General features: G+C 44.3%; 1 protein-coding gene across 1 annotated transcript; it reads left to right on the plus strand.

The window, feature by feature from the left end:
* The first annotated feature begins 38 nt into the window (after positions 1 to 38).
* On the plus strand, positions 39 to 20,424 carry LOC139162503 (dehydrogenase/reductase SDR family member 13-like). Its single transcript, XM_070742931.1, has 5 exons — positions 39 to 174; positions 15,284 to 15,402; positions 17,796 to 17,919; positions 18,249 to 18,551; positions 19,340 to 20,424. Exons 1-5 carry the CDS (start codon positions 39 to 41, stop codon positions 19,597 to 19,599), a joined length of 942 nt encoding a protein of 313 aa, XP_070599032.1. The 3' UTR covers positions 19,600 to 20,424.
* Positions 20,425 to 21,223: the final 799 nt, after the last annotated feature.

The following is a 21,223-nucleotide window of genomic DNA, read 5'->3' on the forward strand; positions in this document are numbered from 1 at the left end:
GAAGCGGGGTGGGATGCGGGGCCAGCGAAGATCCGGCCATGGAGGCGGCGGGGGCGCTGGCGGCGGGCGCAGCGTTGCTGCTCGGGCTCTGCGCGCTGATTTACTCTAAATTCGCGGCGGCCACCTGGTGCCGGAACACGGTCAGCCTGCGGGGCAAGACGGTGCTCATCACAGGTCAGATTTTCTTTCTTTCTTTCTTTCTTTCTTTCTTTCTTTCTTTCTTTCTTTCTTTCTTTCTTTTTCTTTCATCCTTTTCTTCCCTCCTTCCTTTCTTTTTCTTCCTTCCTTTCTCTCTCTTCCTCCCTCCCTCTTTCCTTTCTTCCTTTTTCTTTCCCTTTCTTTCCTTCTTCCATCCCTTTCCCTTTCTTTCTTTCTTTCTTTCTTTCTTTCATTCTCTCTCTCTCTCTTTTACTCTCCGTCCCTCCCTCTTTCCTCTCTTCCTTCTCCTATACCTTTCTTTTTTCTTTCCTTCTTCCTTCCTTCTTTCCCCCTTCCTTCCTTCCTCCTTTCCCTTTTCCTTTCTCTCCCTCCCCCCCTCTTTCCTTTCTTCCTTCTCCTTTCCCTTTCTTTCCTTCTTCCATCCCTTCCCACCCCAGTGGCTCCGGGCAGGATCACAATAGCGGAGCCGAAGCGCAGCGCAAGCGTCCAAGTCAGAGGCGAGTGGAAGGTTTGCGGGGTTTCGGGGAGACTCGCCCCCATCCAGGGCGTGGGTGACCCAAAGGCGCCTCAGACACAACCCAGAAAGTCCAACCAAAGAAAAAAGGCCCTTTGGCAATAAACCGACCGACCGACCGACCGACCGCCCCGATAGGCTCCGCAGACACCAGCCCTCCGCGGGGCTTCCCCGGACCCCTGGCCGGGGAGAAAGGGGACCGGGGCGCGGGAGAGCCTGCAGGGGGCAAATGGCTGCGCGGGGCTGCCGGAGACCCCCGCTTGGACCAGCCACGGGGAGCTTCGGATGGAGGGAGAAAATACCGGAGTTAGAAGGGACCCTGGGGGTCATTTAGTCCAAACCTCCGGCTGCGGCAGGAGAGCCCGGGGGCAGGGGGTGTCTCCAACTCTTGCCCTCATCACCTGAAGGATCGGTTACTGCAACGCTCTCTACATGGGGCTACCACTGAAAAGTGTTCAGAAACTTCAGATCGTGCAGAACGCAGCCACGAGAGCCATCCTGGGGCTTCCACTCCGTGACTTGCATTGGCTGCCGATCAGTTTCCGGTCACAATTCAAAGTGTTGGTTATGACCTATAAAGCCCTACATGGCATTGGACCAGAATATCTCCGAGACCACCTTCTGCCGCACGAATCCCAGTGACTGATTTGGTCCCACAGAGTTGGCCTTCTCCAGGTCCTGTTGATCAAACAAACAACCCAGGGGAAGAGCCTTCTCTGTGGTGGCCCCGGCCCTCTGGAATCAACTCCCTCCAGAGTTCATTCCCTTCGAAAAGCCCCCACCCTCCTCGCCTTCTGTAAAATGCTGAAGGCGTGGGGATAATTACCACCTTCTCCCCCCTTTTTTATTATGTTTTCGGCCTTACTGTATGATGGATTAGGTTGAAGGTGTATGATTGTATAGTTAGGGATTTTACTATGCTTTTAAAATTGATTTAACTTTTCTACTATTGGATTTGTAATGTATTGTATCACTGTTATGTTGTGAGCCGCCCCGAGTCTTCGGAGAGGGGCAGCATACAAATCTAATAAACTATAAATAAATATAAATCTAATAAACTATAAATCTAATAAACTATGCCGCATCTCTCCATGGACTCAGGGCGGCCCACAACATCTCAATAACAGAAATACAATATGTAAACATTTCTAGGTCCAATTAATAGTGATAATGAATTTAAAATTATTAAAAAATCAAACTTTTAAAAATCAAGCATTCACATACATGCTAACCAATCCTATGAGGATAAGAAGAAAAGCAAAGCAGGAGCTACAGGCAGCATAGCCACGGCGGTCAGGCACAAGGGTCAAAGTTTAGGCAACAAACGGGGAGAGCTGGAAATACTCGTCTAAGAGGGCAAGAATGACAGAGTTGCCATTGAAGACATTTGATAGGATGAAACTCATGACTGGAACATAGTGATGGAAAGATACGAACTACAGTACCATATTTGTGGAGTATAAGACGCACCATTAACCCATCCAAAAAAGGGTGGAAATGTCGGTGCGTCTTATACACCAAATGGAGGCATTTTTGCTGTCCCAAAGCCTCGTTCCCCCTATCCCCCTTTTTGGACAGAGGGCCTGGGAAGCCTGTGCGGAACTCCCACGGACTGGAGGGAAGGCAAAAATTCCTCCGTTTTTGTGAAAAACCTAAAGTAAAATGGCCCGCTTTCCCCAAAAACGGGGCTGTTCTTCCTTCTAATGACCCCACCTAGCATGGCAGGAGGAGGAATTCTGAGGGTTGATGTCCACTAGTCTTAAAGCTGTCAAGTTTGAAGTTCATAAAAAGTATTCTGCTACACCAGTATTTTATTAAATGATATATTGCTACACCATTTGGTTCAGGATACTTTTTTCCTTGTTTTCCACCTCTAAAATCTTATAATCCGGTGCGTTTTATTTATTTATTTATTTATTTATTCATTCATTCATTCATTCATTCATTCATTTATTTATTAGATTTGTATGCAGCCCCCTCTCCGTAGACTCGGGGTTGCTAACAATAATGAAACAGCATATAACAAATCTAATGTTTCAAAGAATTAAAAACCCTTATTTAAAAATCAAACATACACACAAACATACAATGCATAAATTGTATAGGCCTGGGGGAAAAGAATAGTTCAATTCCCCCATGCCTGATGACAGAGGTGAGTTTTAAGGAGCTTACAAAAGGCAAGGAGGGTGGGGGCAATTCTGATCTCTGGGGGGAGCTGGTTCCAGAGGGTCGGGGCCGCCACAGAGAAGACTCTTCCCCTGGGTCCCGCCAGACGACATTGTTTCGTCGACGGGACCTGGAGAAGGCCAACTCTGTGGGACCTAACTGGTCGCTGGGATTCGTGCGGCAGAAGGCGGTCCCGGAGGTATTCTGGTCCGATGCCACGAAGGGCTTTATATGTCATAACCAACACTTTGAATTGTGACTGGAAACTGATCGGCAACCAATGCAGACCGCGGAGTGTTGGTGTGACATGGGCATATTTGGGGAAGCCCATGATTGCTCTTGCAGCTGCATTCTGCACGATTTGAAGTTTCCGAACATTTTTCAAAGGTAGCCCCATGTAGAGAGAACAGAACAGAACAGAAGAGAATAGGATAGAACAGTACACAACAGGATGGAAGAGAAGAGAGGAGAAGAGATGGACAGGACAGATCAGAACAGGATAGGACAGGACAGAATACAATAGAGTAATGGAATGGGATAGGGATAGGATGTTGATTTGGGACAGAGTAAGAATGTGGTGAAGGAGATGAGGTGTCTCCCTGGGGCCACTGCCAGCAGGGACAGGAGGCGGATTACAAACATTGTCAAGGCTGTGAGTAAAGGTAATAACGTTGATGTGGTGGTGCATCTTGGCACAAATGATTTGTCCCAGAGAAATGTCAATGTAGTAAAAAGAGATTTTCAATGTCTAAGTGTGGAGCTGGGTAAAATAATTGATTCAGTGACTTTTTCAGAGGTGTTACCGGTTTGTGGCCAAGAGGATAAAACAATGTGTATCAGAGAGTTTAATGTGTGGTTAAGGCAGTGGTGTAAAGCTGAAGGTTTTGGCTATGTAAGTCATGATGTCAGTAGGTGGTCTAATAGGGAGTTGTTTAAGAGGGATGGTTTGCATCCATCATACAGAGGTACCCAGGTGCTCGGTGAAGAATTCAGAACTTTTTTGGACAGGCATTTAAACTAGGTAAAGGGGACAGAGATGTAACTGATGTGGGTGATTTCTGTCCCCGACCAATGAGGATAAAGCAGTTTTTGGAAGCTTATGAAAAGGGAGCTGCAAATAAAATAGATGTAGTTGTTGATGATAAGGGGCAAACTAATAACGAAAATAATGTTCTTCGGGTAATGTGCACAAATGCTCGAAGCTTGAGCAACAAGCTCTGTGAATTAATGGCCATAATATCTAGAGATAATTTGGATCTGGTTGCCATAACTGAGACATGGTTTAAGGATTCCAATGAATGGGAAATATCCATACCAGGATATACACTGTATAGGAAGGATAGAATAGAGAGAAGGGGAGGTGGAGTAGCCATTTATGTTAAAGAAAGTCTAAAAACAACACTAATTCAAAATACATGTCAAGATCTGGAGACTCTCTGTATTTGCATGCAAAAGAAAGACGGTTCTGTCATTTGAATTGGGGTGATCTATAGGCCTCCAGGGCAATCTGAGCAATATGACAACAAGATGGTGGATGAAATTACCCAAATGGCAGTAAAGGGAGATATTGTGGTTATGGGTGATTTCAACATGCCTGATGTTGACTGGAATATCCCCAGTGCCCTTACATGCAAAAGTAAGAATATAGTAGAGGCCTTTACAGGAGCAGCTCTGGCACAGCTGGTTAAGACACCAACTAGAGGGGAGAATATTCTAGATTTAGTTTTTACAAATGGGAATTGGGTTTCAGAGGTCAAGGTGGGAGAAAATTTAGGTTGCAGTGACCATCTATGTTTGTGGTTTGATGTAAAAACTCATTGTGAGCAATCCTATAATCTAACCAAAGTATTGGATTTCAGAAAAACAAATTTTAATGCAATGGGGGAATATTTAGATAATGAATTAAAGAGGAGGGATAAAATGGCAGGAGCGAGCACCCAGTGGACTGTATTAAAAAAGGCCATCTTAAAAGCCACTGGACTGTATGTAAGACAAATAACTAAAGGTAAAAGGAAGAAGAAACCGCTATGGTTTAGCAATGATGTAAGGACTATAGTCGATGAAAAAAGGCTGCCTATAGGAGGTATAAAGAGTCTGGAAGTATAGCTGTTAGGGAGGTGTATAAAATGAGACAGAAGGAGGCGAAACAGATAATATATGCTGCTAAAGCCTCAAAAGAGGAAGAAATTGCCAAATCTCTAAAGAAGGGGGATAAAACCTTCTTCAGATATATTAGTGATAAGAAGAAGAAAAACTGCGGCATCAGGAAGCTTAGTACCGGGAATAATACATGCATTAATGGGAATAAGGAGATCGCTGACCATTTCAATAGCTACTTCTGTTCAGTTTTCTCAAAAGACACCTTACAAAATAATACTATAGAGGGATATAGCATTGCTTCCAGCTGTACAGATTCAGCTCCAGTGATCTTAGAAGCCGATGTCTTAGAAGAACTTGAAAGATTAAAGATAAATAAGGCAATGGGTCCAGATGGCATCCACCCCAGAGTTCTTAAAGAACTCAGATCTGTCATTGCTACCCCCCTGACTGATTTGTTTAACCAATCCTTGTTAACAGGAGAAGTTCCTGAGGATTGGAGAATGGCCAGTGTTGTGCCTATCCACAAGAAGGGCAGTAGAGAAGAAGCTGGTAACTACAGGCCAGTTAGCTTGACATCATGTTCTTGCGGATTTAAATAGTAAGGATGTTGAAGGTATTAGCAAGGCCCCTCAGGCGGAGAATGAGGGGATGTTCAAAGGAGAAGTTGTTGTAAACGAGGTGCATAGTGACACCAAACCAAGCCCAGTTAGTAGAAATAAAAAGAGGACACATTTTCTTGTGGGTGACTCGATTGTTAGAGGTGTTGATTTGGGACAGAGGAAGGATGTGATGAAGGTGATGAGGTGTCTCCCAGGAGCCACTGCCCGCAGGGACAGGAGGCGGATTACAAACATTATCAAGGCTGTGAGTAAAGGTAATAACGATGATGTGGTGGTGCATCTTGGCACAAATGATTTGTCCCAGAGAAATGTTAATGTAGTAAAAAGAGATTTTAAATGTCTAAGTGTGGAGCTGGGTAAAATAACTGATTCAGTGACTTTCTCAGAGGTGTTACCGGTTTGTGGCCAGGAGGATAAAACAACTTGTATCAGAGAGTTTAATGTGTGGTTAAGGCAGTGGTGTAAAGCTGAAGGCTTTGGCTATGTAAGTCATAATGTCAGTAGGTGGTCTAATAGGGAGTTGTTTAAGAGGGATGGTTTGCATCCATCATACAGAGGTACCCAGGTGCTCGGTGAGGAATTCAGAACTTTTTTGGACAGGCATTTAAACTAGGTAAAGGGGACAGAGATGTAACTGATGTGGGTGATTTCTGTCCCCGACCAATGAGGATAAATCAGTTTCTGGAAGCTTATGAAAAGGGAGCTGTAAATAAAATAGATGTAGTTGTTGATGATAAGGGTCAAACTAATAAGGAAAATAATGTTCTTCGGGTAATGTGCACGAATGCTCGAAGCTTGAGCAACAAGCTCTGTGAGTTAATGGCCAAAATATCTAGAGATAATTTGGATCTGGTTGCCATAACTGAGACATGGTTTAAGGATTCTAATGAATGGGAAATATCCATACCAGGATATACACTGTATAGGAAGGATAGAATAGAGAGAAGGGGAGGTGGAGTAGCCATTTATGTTAAAGAAAGTCTAAAAACAACACTAATTCAAAATACATGTAAAGATCTGGAGACCCTCTGGATTTGCATGCAAAATAAAGAAGGTTCTGTCATTAGAATTGGGGTGATCTATAGGCCTCCAGGGCAATCTGAGGAACATGACAACATGATGGTGGATGAAATTACCCAAATGGCAGTAAAGGGAGATGTTGAGGTTATGGGTGATTTCAACATGCCTGATGTTGACTGGAATATCCCCAGTGCCCTTACATGCAAAAGTAAGAATATAGTAGAGGCCGTTACAGGAGCAGCTCTGGCACAGATAGTTAAGACACCAACTAGAGGGGAGAATATTCTAGATTTAGTTTTTACAAATGGGAATTGGGTTTCAGAGGTCAAGGTGGGAGAAAATTTAGGTTGCAGTGACCATCTATGTTTGTGGTTTGATGTAAAAACTGATTGTGAGCAATCCTACACTGCAACCAAAGTATTAGATTTCAGAAAAACAAATTTTAATGCAATGGGGGAATACTTAAATAATGAATTAAAGGGGAGGGATAAAATGGCAGGAGCGAGCACCCAGTGGACTGTATTAAAAAAGGCCATATTAAAAGCCAGAAGACTTTATGTAAAGCAAATAACTAAAGGTAAAAGGAAGAAGAAACCGCTATGGTTTAGCAATGATGTAAGGGCTATAGTCAATGAAAAAAAGGCTGCCTATAGGAGGTATAAAGAGTCTGGAAGTATAGCTGATAGAGAGGTGTATAAAATGAGACAGAAGGAGGCGAAACAGATAATATATGCTGCTAAAGCCTCAAAAGAGGAAGAAATTGCAAAATCTGTAAAGAAGGGGGATAAAACCTTCTTCAGATATATTAGTGATAGGAAGAAGAAAAACTGCAGCATCACGAAGCTTAGTACCGGGAATAATACATGCATTGATGGGAATAAGGAGATCGCTGACCATTTCAATAACTACTTCTGTTCAGTTTTCTCAAAAGACACCTTACAAAATAATACTATAGGGGGATATAGCATTGCTTCCAGCTGTACGGATTCAGCTCCAGTGATCTTAGAAGCCGATGTCTTAGAAGAACTTGAACGATTAAAGATAAATAAGGCAATGGGTCCAGATGGCATCCACCCCAGAGTTCTTAAAGAACTCAGATCTGTCATTGCTACCCCCCTTACTGATTTGTTTAACCAATCCCTGTTAACAGGAGATGTTCCTGAGGATTGGAGAATGGCCAGTGTTGTGCCTATCCACCAGAAGGGCAGTAGAGAAGAAGCTGGTAACTACAGGCCAGTTAGCTTGACATCAGTTGTAGTTAAAATGATGGAGACTCTACTCAAAAAGAGGATAAATCAGCACCTAAAAAACAATAACTTATTGGACCCAAATCAGCATGGCTTTACTGAAGGCAAATCATGTCAGACTAATCTCATTGATTTCTTTGACTATGTCACAAAGGTGTTGGATCAAGGTGGTGCCATGGATATTGCCTATCTGGATTTCAGCAAAGCCTTTGATACGGTTCCACATAAAGAGCTGATGGATAAATTAGTGAAGATTGGACTTAATCCCTGGATAGTTCAGTGGATTTCAAGCTGGCTGAAGCATAGACATCAGAGAGTTATTGTTAATGGCGAGTATTCTGAGCAGAGACAGGTTACAAGCGGTGTGCCACAAGGGTCTGTTCTGGGTCCTATTCTTTTTAATATGTTTGTGAGTGACATAGGGGAAGGTTTGGTAGGGAAGGTTTGCCTATTTGCCGATGACTCTAAAGTGTGCAATAGGGTTGATATTCCTGGAGGGGTCTGTAATATGGTAAATGATTTAGCTTTACTAGATAAATGGTCAAAGCAATGGAAACTGCAGTTTAATGTTTCCAAATGTAAAATAATGCACTTGGGGAAAAGGAATCCTCAATCTGAGTATTGCATTGGTAATTCTGTGTTAGCAAAAACTTCAGAAGAGAAGGATTTAGGGGTAGTGATTTCTGACAGTCTCAAAATGGGTGAGCAGTGTGGTCAGGCGGTACGAAAGGCAAGTAGGATGCTTGGCTGCATAGCTAGAGGTATAACAAGCAGGAAGAGGGAGATTGTGATCCCCTTATACAGAGCGCTGGTGAGACCACATTTGGAGTACTGTGTTCAGTTCTGGAGACCTCACCTACAAAAAGATATTGACAAAATTGAACGGGTCCAAAGACGGGCTACAAGAATGGTGGAAGGTCTTAAGTATAAAACGTATCAGGCAAGACTAAATGAACTCAATCTGTATAGTCTGGAAGACAGAAGGAAAAGGGGGGACATGATTGAAACATTTAAATATGTCAAAGGGTTAAATAGGGTTCAGGAGGCAAGTGTTTTTAATAGGAAAGTGAACACAAGAACAAGGGGACACAATCTGAGGTTAGTTGGGGGAAAGATCAAGGGCAACATGAGAAAATATTATTTTACTGAAAGAGTAGTAGATCCTTGGAACAAACTTCCAGCAGACGTGGTCGGTAAATCCACAGTAACCGAATTTAAACATGCCTGGGATAAACATATATCCATTGTAAGATAAAATACAGGAAATAGTATAAGGGCAGACTAGATGGACCATGAGGTCTTTTTCTGCCGTCAGTCTTCTATGTTTCTATGTTTCTATCAGTGGTAGTTAAAATGATGGAGACTCTACTCAAAAAGAGGATAAATCAACACCTAAAAAACAATAACTTATTGGACCCAAAAACTGAAGGCAAATCATGTCAGACTAATCTCATTGATTTCTTTGACTGTCACAAAGGTGTTGGATGAAGGTGGTGCCGTGGATATTGCCTACCTGGACTTCAGCAAAGCCTTTGATACGGTTCCACATAAAGAGCTGATAGATAAATTAGTGAAGATTGGACTTAATCCCTGGATAGTTCAATGGATTTGCAGCTGGCTGAAGCGTAGACATCAGAGAGTTATTGTTAACGGCGAGTATTCTGAGCAGAGTCAGGTTACAAGCGGTGTGCCACAAGGGTCTGTTCTGGGTCCTATTCTTTTTAATATGTTTGTGAGTGACATAGGGGAAGGTTTGGTAGGGAAGGTTTGCCTATTTGCCGATGACTCTAAAGTGTGCAATAGGGTTGATATTCCTGGAGGGGTCTGTAATATGGTAAATGATTTAGCGTTACTAGATAAATGGTCAAAGCAATGGAAACTGCAGTTTAATGTTTCCAAATGTAAAATAATGCACTTGGGGAAAAGGAATCCTCAATCTGAATATTGCATTGGTAATTCTGTGTTAGCAAAAACTTCAGAAGAGAAGGATTTAGGGGTAGTGATTTCTGACAGTCTCAAAATGGGTGAGCAGTGTGGTCAGGCGGTACGAAAGGCAAGTAGGATGCTTGGCTGCATAGCTAGAGGTATAACAAGCAGGAAGAGGGAGATTGTGATCCCCTTATACAGAGCGCTGGTGAGACCACATTTGGAGTACTGTGTTCAGTTCTGGAGACCTCACCTACAAAAAGATATTGACAAAATTGAACGGGTCCAAAGACGGGCTACAAGAATGGTGGAAGGTCTTAAGTATAAAACGTATCAGGCAAGACTAAATGAACTCAATCTGTATAGTCTGGAAGACAGAAGGAAAAGGGGGGACATGATTGAAACATTTAAATATGTCAAAGGGTTAAATAGGGTTCAGGAGGCAAGTGTTTTTAATAGGAAAGTGAACACAAGAACAAGGGGACACAATCTGAGGTTAGTTGGGGGAAAGATCAAGGGCAACATGAGAAAATATTATTTTACTGAAAGAGTAGTAGATCCTTGGAACAAACTTCCAGCAGACGTGGTCGGTAAATCCACAGTAACCGAATTTAAACATGCCTGGGATAAACATATATCCATTGTAAGATAAAATACAGGAAATAGTATAAGGGCAGACTAGATGGACCATGAGGTCTTTTTCTGCCGTCAGTCTTCTATGTTTCTATGTTTCTATCAGTGGTAGTTAAAATGATGGAGACTCTACTCAAAAAGAGGATAAATCAACACCTAAAAAACAATAACTTATTGGACCCAAAAACTGAAGGCAAATCATGTCAGACTAATCTCATTGATTTCTTTGACTGTCACAAAGGTGTTGGATGAAGGTGGTGCCGTGGATATTGCCTACCTGGACTTCAGCAAAGCCTTTGATACGGTTCCACATAAAGAGCTGATAGATAAATTAGTGAAGATTGGACTTAATCCCTGGATAGTTCAATGGATTTGCAGCTGGCTGAAGCGTAGACATCAGAGAGTTATTGTTAACGGCGAGTATTCTGAGCAGAGTCAGGTTACAAGCGGTGTGCCACAAGGGTCTGTTCTGGGTCCTATTCTTTTTAATATGTTTGTGAGTGACATAGGGGAAGGTTTGGTAGGGAAGGTTTGCCTATTTGCCGATGACTCTAAAGTGTGCAATAGGGTTGATATTCCTGGAGGGGTCTGTAATATGGTAAATGATTTAGCGTTACTAGATAAATGGTCAAAGCAATGGAAACTGCAGTTTAATGTTTCCAAATGTAAAATAATGCACTTGGGGAAAAGGAATCCTCAATCTGAGTATTGTATTGGCAGTTCTGTGTTAGCAAATACTGCAGAAGAAAAGGATTTAGGGGTAGTGATTTCTGACAGTCTCAAAATGGGTGAACAGTGCAGTCAGGCGGTAGGGAAAGCAAGTAGGATACTTGGCTGCATAGCTAGAGGTATAACAAGCAGGAAGAGGGAGATTATGATCCCGCTATATAGAATGCTGGTGAGACCACATTTGGAATACAGTACTGTGTTCAGTTCTGGAGACCTCACCTACAAAAAGATATTGACAAAATTGAACGGGTCCAAAGACGGGCTACAAGAATGGTGGAAGGTCTTAAGCATAAAACGTATCAAGAAAGACTTAATGAACTCAATCTGTATAGTCTGGAGGACAGAAGGAAAAGGGGGGACATGATCGAAACATTTAAATATATTAAAGGGTTAAATAAGGTCCAGGAGGGAAGTGTTTTTAATAGGAAAGTGAACACAAGAACAAGGGGACACAATCTGAAGTTAGTTGGGGGAAAGATCAAAAGCAACATGAGAAAATATTATTTTACTGAAAGAGTAGTAGATCCTTGGAACAAACTTCCAGCAGACGTGGTAGATAAATCCACAGTAACTGAATTTAAACATGCCTGGGATAAACATAGATCCATCCTAAGATAAAATACAGAAAATAGTATAAGGGCAGACTAGATGGACCATGAGGTCTTTTTCTGCCGTCAGACTTCTATGTTTCTATGTTTCTATGTTTTTAGATTTATTATTACAGTTTGAAGGGACCTTGTAGGTCATCTAGTCCAATCTGCTGCCCAAGCAGGAGTCCCTACACCACTTCGGACAAATGGCCGTCCAATCTCCCCTTGAAAGTCTCAAGTGTTGGAGCTCCCACAACCTCCACAGGCAACTTCTGCTCCACTGCTTGATCGCTGTCATCATCAGAAAGTTCCTCCTCACTTCCAGGTTGAATCTCTCCTTGGTCAGCTTCCATCCATTCTGGTGCCATAGAGAAGAGCCTAAACCCACCCCTCTCCCTGTGGCAGCCCCTCAAGTATTGGAACCCTGCTATTCTGTCTCCCCTGGTCCTTCTCTTCACCGGACTGGCCAAACTCAGTTCCTGCAACCGCTCTTTGCGATGTTACCTTCTCCAGTCCGCTCATCATTCTGGTTGCTCTCTTCTGCACTTTCTCTACACTCTCAATATCTTTTTTGTTATGTGGTGACCAAAACTGGATGCAGGACTCTAGGTGTGGTCTAATCAAGGCTTCATAGAGAGTATTTCTCTGGTCCTTGATTGTATCCCTGTATTTATTCAGCTCAGGACTGCATTGGCCTTTGTGGCTGCTGTCGCACACTGCTGACTCCTATTTAGTTGGCTGTCCATCAAGACTCCAAGATCTGTCTCGCAGTCGCTGCTATTGAGTATGGCTTCACCCAGTTTGTATGTGTATTTTTGATTCTTCTTACCTACCATGTTTCCCTGAAAATAAGACACTAAATAAGACACTGTCTTATATTAATTTTTGCTCCAAAAGTTGCACTACGTCTTATTTTCGGGGGGTGCCTTATATTTCTCAAATAAGACAAATTCACAGGCAGAAAAGCTGACACCCCCAAAGAAAGTGTACCATACGGTCACTGATTATGACACAAACGACGGCACTTATATGGTACAACAGTATACTCCCGCTATTGCAGCTTCCGGCCACCAGAGGAGCTACAGTCTACGCACTGTAGTGGAGACTGTAATGGCGGTGAGACAGCAGCAGACTGTGTCTGCTGTACTGGACGGTACAAAGCGATGGAAGGGGCCAGCAGGGGACACCACATTATTACGGTACCGATATGAACAGCTTTGAATGGTACCGTATGTTTTTCCACCGTACCGTATGTAAACTTGACTACGCCTTATTTTCGGGGGGTGCCTTATATTAGCAAATTCTGCAAAACCTCTGACATGCCTTACTTTCGGGGTACGTCTTATTTTGGGGGAAACAGGGGTAGGTGTAGGATTTTGCTTTTCTCCGTGTTGAATTTCCTTTTATTGGTTTGGGTCCAGTGTTCCAGTCTGTCAAGATTCCTCGGGATTTTGAGTCTGTCCTCTGGGGTGTTGGCTACACCGGCCACCTTGGTATCATCTGCAAATTTGGTTACTTCTCCTACTATTCCCTCATCTAGGTTATTTATGAAGATATTAATTGATTGCATCTGTGGAATCCGGTCCAGCCGCCCTGTTTGGGGTGACTCACTCCCTCCTTAACAAGGGGAGAGTTGACGAACCCTTGCAGGGTAGTGCTGAGGACTTTAACAAGTTTTTTGCAGATAAAATCGCTCAGATATGGACAGACCTTGGCTCCAATTTGCAGTGTCGGCTGACAAAGGGTCAGTCAAGATGACAGGGGCCTGTCCTAGTCCATCTGTATGGGAGGAGTTTGACCTGGTCACACCTGATGAAGTGGACAAGGCCCTGGGAGCTGTGAGTTCCGCCACCTGTCTATTGGACCTGTGTCCCTCCTGGCTGGTTTCGGCCAGCAGGGAGGTGACACAGAGCTGTGTTCAGGAGATTACCAACACTTCATTCAGTTAGGGGTCCTTCCTGGCTCTCTACAAGGAGGCACTTGTTTGCCCCATCCTCAAGAAGCCTTCCCTGGACCCGGCCGTATTTAACAACTATCGTCCTGTCTTCAATCCTCCTTTCATGGGGAGGATTGTTGAGAAGGTGGTGTTACTCCAGCTCCAATGGTCCTTGGATGAAGCCGATTATCTAGGCTAGTGGTGGCACACGGAGCCATATCTGCTGGAACGCGAGCCATTCCCTTAGCTCAGCCCCAACGTCCATGATGTGGGCCGGCCAGCTGAATTTTTGTCTCTCACAGAGTCTCTGGGAGGGTGTTTTTGGCTTCCAGAGAGCCTCCGGGGGCACCGCGAGGGCATTTTACCCTTCCCCGTTCTCCAGGGAAGCCTTTGGAGCATGGGAAGGGTGAAATACGAGCCTACTGGGCCCACCAGAAGTTGGTAAACAGGCTGTTTCCAGCCTGCAGAGGGCCACCAGGGACAAGGGAAGCTGTTTTCACCCTCCCCAGGCATTGAATTATGGGCCAGTGTTCCCTCTAATTTTTTGGGGGGGTGGGCGGAAAAGTATAGTGTCTGAGCAGCAGTCCCTTCGGGACTGGGCGGCACAGAAATAAAGAAATAAACAAACAAACAAACAAACAAATAAAAAAAAAAAACCACCCTGTTTTGCCTCAGAGAATTTCAAAATAAAATACTGTACTGTGTGTCTATAACAGTGAGCTCATAATAGGGCAACTCTATCAATATCAAAATGCCACTTAAATAGTTGAGCCAGTTTCAAACTAGATTTTGATTTTCTTTCTCTCTTCCTTACTCCCATTCTTTTTCTTTCTCTTTTCCTTCCTCTCTTTTTTCTATCTGTTTCTCTCTCTTCCTCTCTTCCTCTCTCTCTCCTTCCCTCTCACTCTTTCCCTCTCGGCTTCTGGGCAGGTTTGGAAAACTCTGAGTTGATGATGATTTTTAAGTGAGCGATTGCTCACTGCTCAGCTTAGAGGGAACTATGGTGTGGGCACTTGCGCAGGCGCGATAGCACATGCGCACGCTCTTTCGGCACCCGAGGAAAAAAAGGCTTGCCATCACTGATCTAGGCCCTCAACAGTCAGGATTCAGGCCCGGCTACAGCTTTGGTCGCACTGATGGATGATCTCTGGTGGGACAAGGATAGGGGTTTATCCACGGATAGGGTTTTTTCCTAGTATTTTGCCATTTCCCCTGATAAAATCTCACAACAGGAAAGAAATAATTGGCCATGAATACGTTTGAAATATTGGAATCCTGTGGAAATATTTTTCAGTGCTGTTGTACCTTCAAACAGTCACTAAATGACTGGTTGTAAGTCGAGGACTCCATGTATTGTACCTGAATAATTTTAAGTGATTATTTGTTGAGATACGTCTGCTCTGAAACAAATCATGCCCTCAGCCAGGCTTTTTCTACATGTGCAACTTTAAGATGTCGTTTGCTTTTAATTCTGGGAGTCAAAGTCCACCCACCTTAAAGTTTCCAAGGTTGAGAAACTCTGCCAAACAGATGCTTCACTTTGTAACGGCACAAAAACCAATGCACACAAATGCAGGCCCGGCTTCTGGATCGCGCTCAAAGGCTGGGCAATCTCAGTGAATCCTTTCTCTGCCCTTTCCTAGGTGGGAATTCCGGGATCGGGAAGGCCACAGCGGTGGATCTGGCCCGGAGAGGCGCCCGTGTCATTCTGGCATGCCGCGACCAAGCGAGAGGAGAATCGGCCATGTATGACATCAGACGGGTGAGCGCGTGCCGTGTGGTTCCTCCGTTCTTCTGCATCTTACCTGATGGTTTTCATTCATTTATTTAGTGTGTGGCATCTAAGGAGATCATACGATCTCTGATCTGCAACCCGGAGAAAACACACTCTATACACAAACACAAATGTGTGCTTAAATTAAATGCCAACAAATACACGTATCCACTCAAGGGTTGCCCACATCCGACTCTACCAGTGCGGTTGCAGCGGCAAGTGTGGGTGTGGGGGCATGCGGCATGCAGGCATGCGCCCCCATGCCAGATTCAGCTTCTGCGCATGCGCAGAAGCCGAATCTCACACGAGGACATGAAATCTCACTCACGTGAGTGTCCTCATGTAATATTTGGCTTTGGGCACATGCGCAGTAGCCAAATCTCACACCCATGTGTGCACATGCCCACTGGGGACGCACCAGCTGCACACGCATCCCAGAATTTACTACCACCCATCGGGAGCAGCCCATTACTGCAAGTATTTCAAATTGAACCGTACAATAGGTGAGATAAAATATTATGTTATTGTAAAATCACCATAATATGGCCCCATAGAGTCACAAAGGGCTAGATGTTATACAGGTTCTTTCTGCACCAACTCGGGAAGCTCAAACTGCCCAAGGAGCTTCTGATCCAGTTCTACAGAGGGGTCACTGAGTCTGAAATCTGAACCCCTATAACTGCCTGGTTTGGTTCTGCAACCCAGCAAGACGGAGAGCAGCGGCATACAAATCTAAGAAATGAATGAATGAATGAATGAATGAATGAATGAATGAAATAGATAGATAGATAGATGATAGATAGATAGATAGATAGATAGATAGATAGATAGATAGATAGATAGATAGATAGATAGATAGATAGATAAATATCGACCTGACTTCAGAGGAGAATCAGAACTACAGAAAAACCCCATTGCTGCCAACCTGCCCTCCATTGAGGACCTGTATACTGCACGAGTCAAAAAGAGGGCGGTGAAAATATTTACCTCACCTCGACACAAAGAAATATTTACAGACACCTGGAAAACAAACTGTTTCAACTCCTCCCCTCAAACTGATGCTACAGAGCACTGCACACAAAGACAACTAGACACAAGGAGAGTTTTTCCCCCGAACGCCCTTACTCTGCTAAACAAATAATTCCCTCAACACTGCACTACTATTACTACTCGTTTTTTCCCATCCTTCCTATCACCCATCTCCTCCCACTTATGACTGTACGACTGTAACTTGTTGCTTGTATCCTTAAGTTTTTTATTAATATTGTTTCCTGATTGCTTATTTGACCCCATGATTCTTGACAAATGTCTAACCCTAACCTTTAACAACAACAACAACAACAACAACAACAACAACAACACAAGAGCATGCCATAGATACAAACTAAATGTAAACTGCTCCCAACTAGACTGCAGGAAATACGATTTCAGCAATAGAGTTGTCAACACCTGGAATTCACTACCGGACTCTCTTGTTTCTTCCTCCAATCCCAAAATCTTCAACCTTACACTATCTACAGTCGACCTCTCCCCTTTTCTAAGGGGTCTGTAAGGGGCGTGCATAAGTGCTCCTTCGTGCCTACCGTCCCTGTCCTAATGTCTTTTTTATCATTTCTCTCTCTACTTTCTACTTATATTATGTTAAACATACTACAATACAATACTATATTTGTATGACAAATTAATAAATAAATAAAATATACACATACATATGTGTGCATGTATATACATACATACATTACATACATACAGTACATATACATATACGTACACGTTTGTCTGTGGGTGTACGTACACATACTCACAAACATGCACATTTGAATTTACCTCAGTTTTTCTCATCATCCAGAAAGAAAGAACACAAGATAGTCAGGAACACAAGGGCATCATGAGGTAAATCAAAGAGCATTCAGAGCCCACAGAAGAAAAAGGCGGGGAAAAGGGGAAACTCCCCCTTTACACCCACAGCAACCAATCATAGCTTAGATTGCCTCATGCAGGAGCCAGCAACCTCCAACCAATCGTCAGCCAATGTGCACTTTGCTATTTTAGCTGCTCAATTCAGTGTCCCAACAGTTCTGATGCAGCCCAGTCGCATGGTGGACTCTTGACCGTTCCCCACTTAAAGAGCTTTGCCTTAAATTCTGTCCTGTCCTGTCCTGGTTCTGTTCCGAGGGCTCCATATTTTTCGGGGCAGCCGCATTCCTGGAAGTGGTTTTGATGGCTCTGGTCAGGCAACTGTACAACAACTGTCCAAATGAAACCAGAGACACTGGCACAAAGTTGTAGTTTTATATAAATGAATATGTTTAACATCTATATGCATAGGAGGCAAGATAGCCAGCAACTCAGGAACAAGATTCCTTCCGCTCCTTTTCCAGGAAAGTGGGAACTCGGAGGTGATCCTGATGATCCTGGATCTGGCCAGCCTGAACTCCGTGCGAGCTTTTGCGCAGAACTTCTTAGAATCGGAGCCCCGTCTGGACATCCTCATCAACAACGCAGGTGGGGGCAGAGCAGATTCCCCCCCCCAGAATCTCAGGGTGAGGGAGTGGGGATATTGTGTCCAGCCCAGCACATGCGCAGAAGCAAAAATACGCTGGGACGCACTCGTGCACATGCAGAACTGAAGCTGCGCACGCAACCCAGTGTGCTACCGGTGCACCATCCTCTACCACAGTGTTTCCACAACCTTGGCAACTTGAAGATATTTGGACTTCAACTCCCAGAATTCTAGGAGTTGAAGTCCAGATATGTTCAAGTTGCCAAGGTTGGGAAACACTGCTCTATCACAAAGTGACCCATCATAAAGGAAGAACTTACTTTTATGGCAGGGGTCTTTCAGGTTGCCGAAACCACTGATGGCTATGACCAGGGCTTCCAGGTCAACCACTTGGCCCACTTCCTGCTGACCCACCTGCTCCTGGACCGGCTGAAGCGCTGCGCCCCGAGCCGGATCATAATTTTGTCCTCGAGAGCACACGCCTTTGGGAAGATCAATTTCCAGACGATCCACAAAGTGACCAAGAAGTTCAGACTTTCGTACTCCAACAGCAAACTAGCCAACATTCTCCACGTCAGAGAATTGGCCAAGCAGTTGGAAGGAACCAATGTCACCTGCTACGCGGTTCATCCAGGTGAGTGAGAGTCCGGCTGCAAGAATCCCCAGATAGAGCCCCCCCCCCCCCACAGGTCTATCTGGGGCTCCACCAGGTATTTCTCTCCTAGTGAGGCTTCCTCCACCCCCTCTGCAGAACTCAGCTGGGGAGGGAGATGTCTCCCACCTTCTTGGGTCCAGAATACTAGAATCCTAGGGAGGGAAGGGCTCTTGGAGGTCTTCTAGTCCAACCCGCATACCTCCCAGCGACAAATAAGAGACCACACAGAGTTGGTCTCCTCCAGGTCCCATCCACCAAGCAATGCAGGTTGGCAGGACCATGGGGGAGGGCCTTCCCTGTTGCTGCCCCAGCTCAATGGAATCAACTCCTCCCACAGTGTCCATACAGCTCCCACCCTACTGGCCTTCCATAACAGCAGGACTGGGGGTGGGGGCATGAATTGTCATTCATGGCCAAATTGTATGAATGGTATGCATGCTTGCTGTCTGGATAGCTTAACCATGGGTTTTAATTAGGCTTTGATAGGTTTAGGCTGTACATTTGACTTCTTTTTATTTGTATTTATATTTTATATTATAAGCCGGCCTGAGTCCTTCACGATTGGGCGGCATAGAAATCAAATTAAACAAACAAACCCTCTGCTTAAAGCAGGGACGAGGTTTCCCCCAATCTCTTCCTCCTCTTCTGCCTTTTCCGCTCCTTTCATCCTTCATGATGTTTTGTGCAACTGGTTCATTGGAGATCCCCCCCCCGCCCCCCCTCGCCCTGCTCCACCTCCAGCCTGTCCTCTCTGTCTTTGATTTCAGGAGTTGTTAAAACCGAAATTGCTCGCTTTTACCCCTGGTGGTCACAGGGGTTGATTTGGTTCTTCAAGCTGTTCGTCCGAAGTTGCGAAGCTGGTGCCCAGACCTCCATCTACTGCGCCACCGAGGAGGGCATCGAGAGGCTGAGCGGGCGGTATTTCGCGGACTGCCAGCCGAAGGTGCCCAGTCTACTGGCCCGTGATGACCAGCTGGCCAAGAAGCTCTGGGAATTCAGCGAGAGGTTGCTAGGACTGACCAGCTAAATATTTCCACTTTAAATTTGACCCTGTAATTTTTTAGAAGTGAAGGCCGGAAAAAATGACATGGAAAAGCCACACTCAAAAATCACACGAAAGCCGAAATCACATCCGATACGTGTAGAATTACCCCAGGTCTGAATGCTCGCCCCATTGCTCTTCTCTCTCTGTACCAAGGGTATCAAACACAAGGCCTGAGGGCCCGATGTGGTATGATGCGTCCCGTGAGGCCATCCTAGAAAATGGAGCCAGCCCACATAGCTTCTACCCAGCAATTTGGAGAACTGGCCACACCCACCCACTTGGCCACACCCACCCTGTCTGCCACACCCACCCAGCCCCCCTGAAGTCAACCACAGTCATACAATGGAATTGAGTTTGACACCCCTGGTCTAGACCACGAACATAATTGGCATACAAATCCAATAAATAAATAAAATAAATAATTGTTTCAACTCCTACCCTCAAAATGAGGCTACAGAGTCCTGCGCACCAAGACAACTAGACACAAGGACAGTTTTTTCCTGAATGCCCTCACTCCGCTAAACAAATAATTTTCTTAACACAGTCAAACTATTTACTACGTCTCATTGTTCCTATCACCCCACGTATGACTGCATGACTGTAACTTGTTGCTTGTACCCTTAAGATTTTTATTAATATGGTTTCCTGATGGCTTATTTGAAACCTCTGACAATCATTAAGTGGTTTTTTACCTCAGGATTTTTGACAAATATTTTCTTTTAGGTCCACTGAGAGCATCTGCATCAAAGACAAATTCCTAGTGTGTCCAATCATACTTGGCCAATAAAATTATTCTATTCTATTCTATTCTGTGTCCTGATTGCTTATTTGTACCCTGTGACAATCATTAAGTGATTTTTACCTCATGATTCTTTTCAAATGTATCTTTTTTTAATGTATACTGGGAGCATCTGCACCAAAGACAAATTCCTTCTGTGTCCAATCACACTTGGCCAATAAAATTATTCTATTCTATTCTGTTCTGTTCTAATTCTATTCTATGAGAGGATCCCTCTGTTAAAGTACTGAAGTTTGCAGATGATGTAGCAGTCGGTGCAGGGGTGGGTTCTAATTTACCTCGTTGCCGGTTCGCTTCCCATTCTGCGCCTCGTAGGTGCACACCACTTGACATCCACGGACATGTGCAGTGGCAAAAGAAGCCAAAAGCATGATGGCAACTCATACACAGTGCTGAAAAGTCGGCTTCTGTCCATGTACAGCCGCCCCGAGTCTATTGGAGAGGGACGGCATACAAATCTAATAAATAATAATAATAATAATTATTATTATTATTATTATTATTTTTAGTATTATTAGTATTATTATTATTAGTATTATTATTATTAAACCTGGATTTTTTAAAAAAAAATCTGGGGGGAAAATCCCCTTCCAGACTAACACTGACTGAACCATTTCCATGACGACATCATAACATCACCAGTGGGTTGCTAGCCGTTTTGGCAAACCAGTCCAAACCAGGAAGAACCCACCTCTGGGTCAGCGCCCCCTCTTTTGGCCTGGTGCCTTGCTGCCCATCCTGGGCACGGAGGATCCTGGCAGCTGGTGGTCGCAGCCTGCAACAGGGGCAGGATTGTTCCTGGCTCCT

Source organism: Erythrolamprus reginae, chromosome 1, assembly GCF_031021105.1.
Source record: "Erythrolamprus reginae isolate rEryReg1 chromosome 1, rEryReg1.hap1, whole genome shotgun sequence".
NCBI lineage: Eukaryota > Metazoa > Chordata > Lepidosauria > Squamata > Dipsadidae > Erythrolamprus > Erythrolamprus reginae.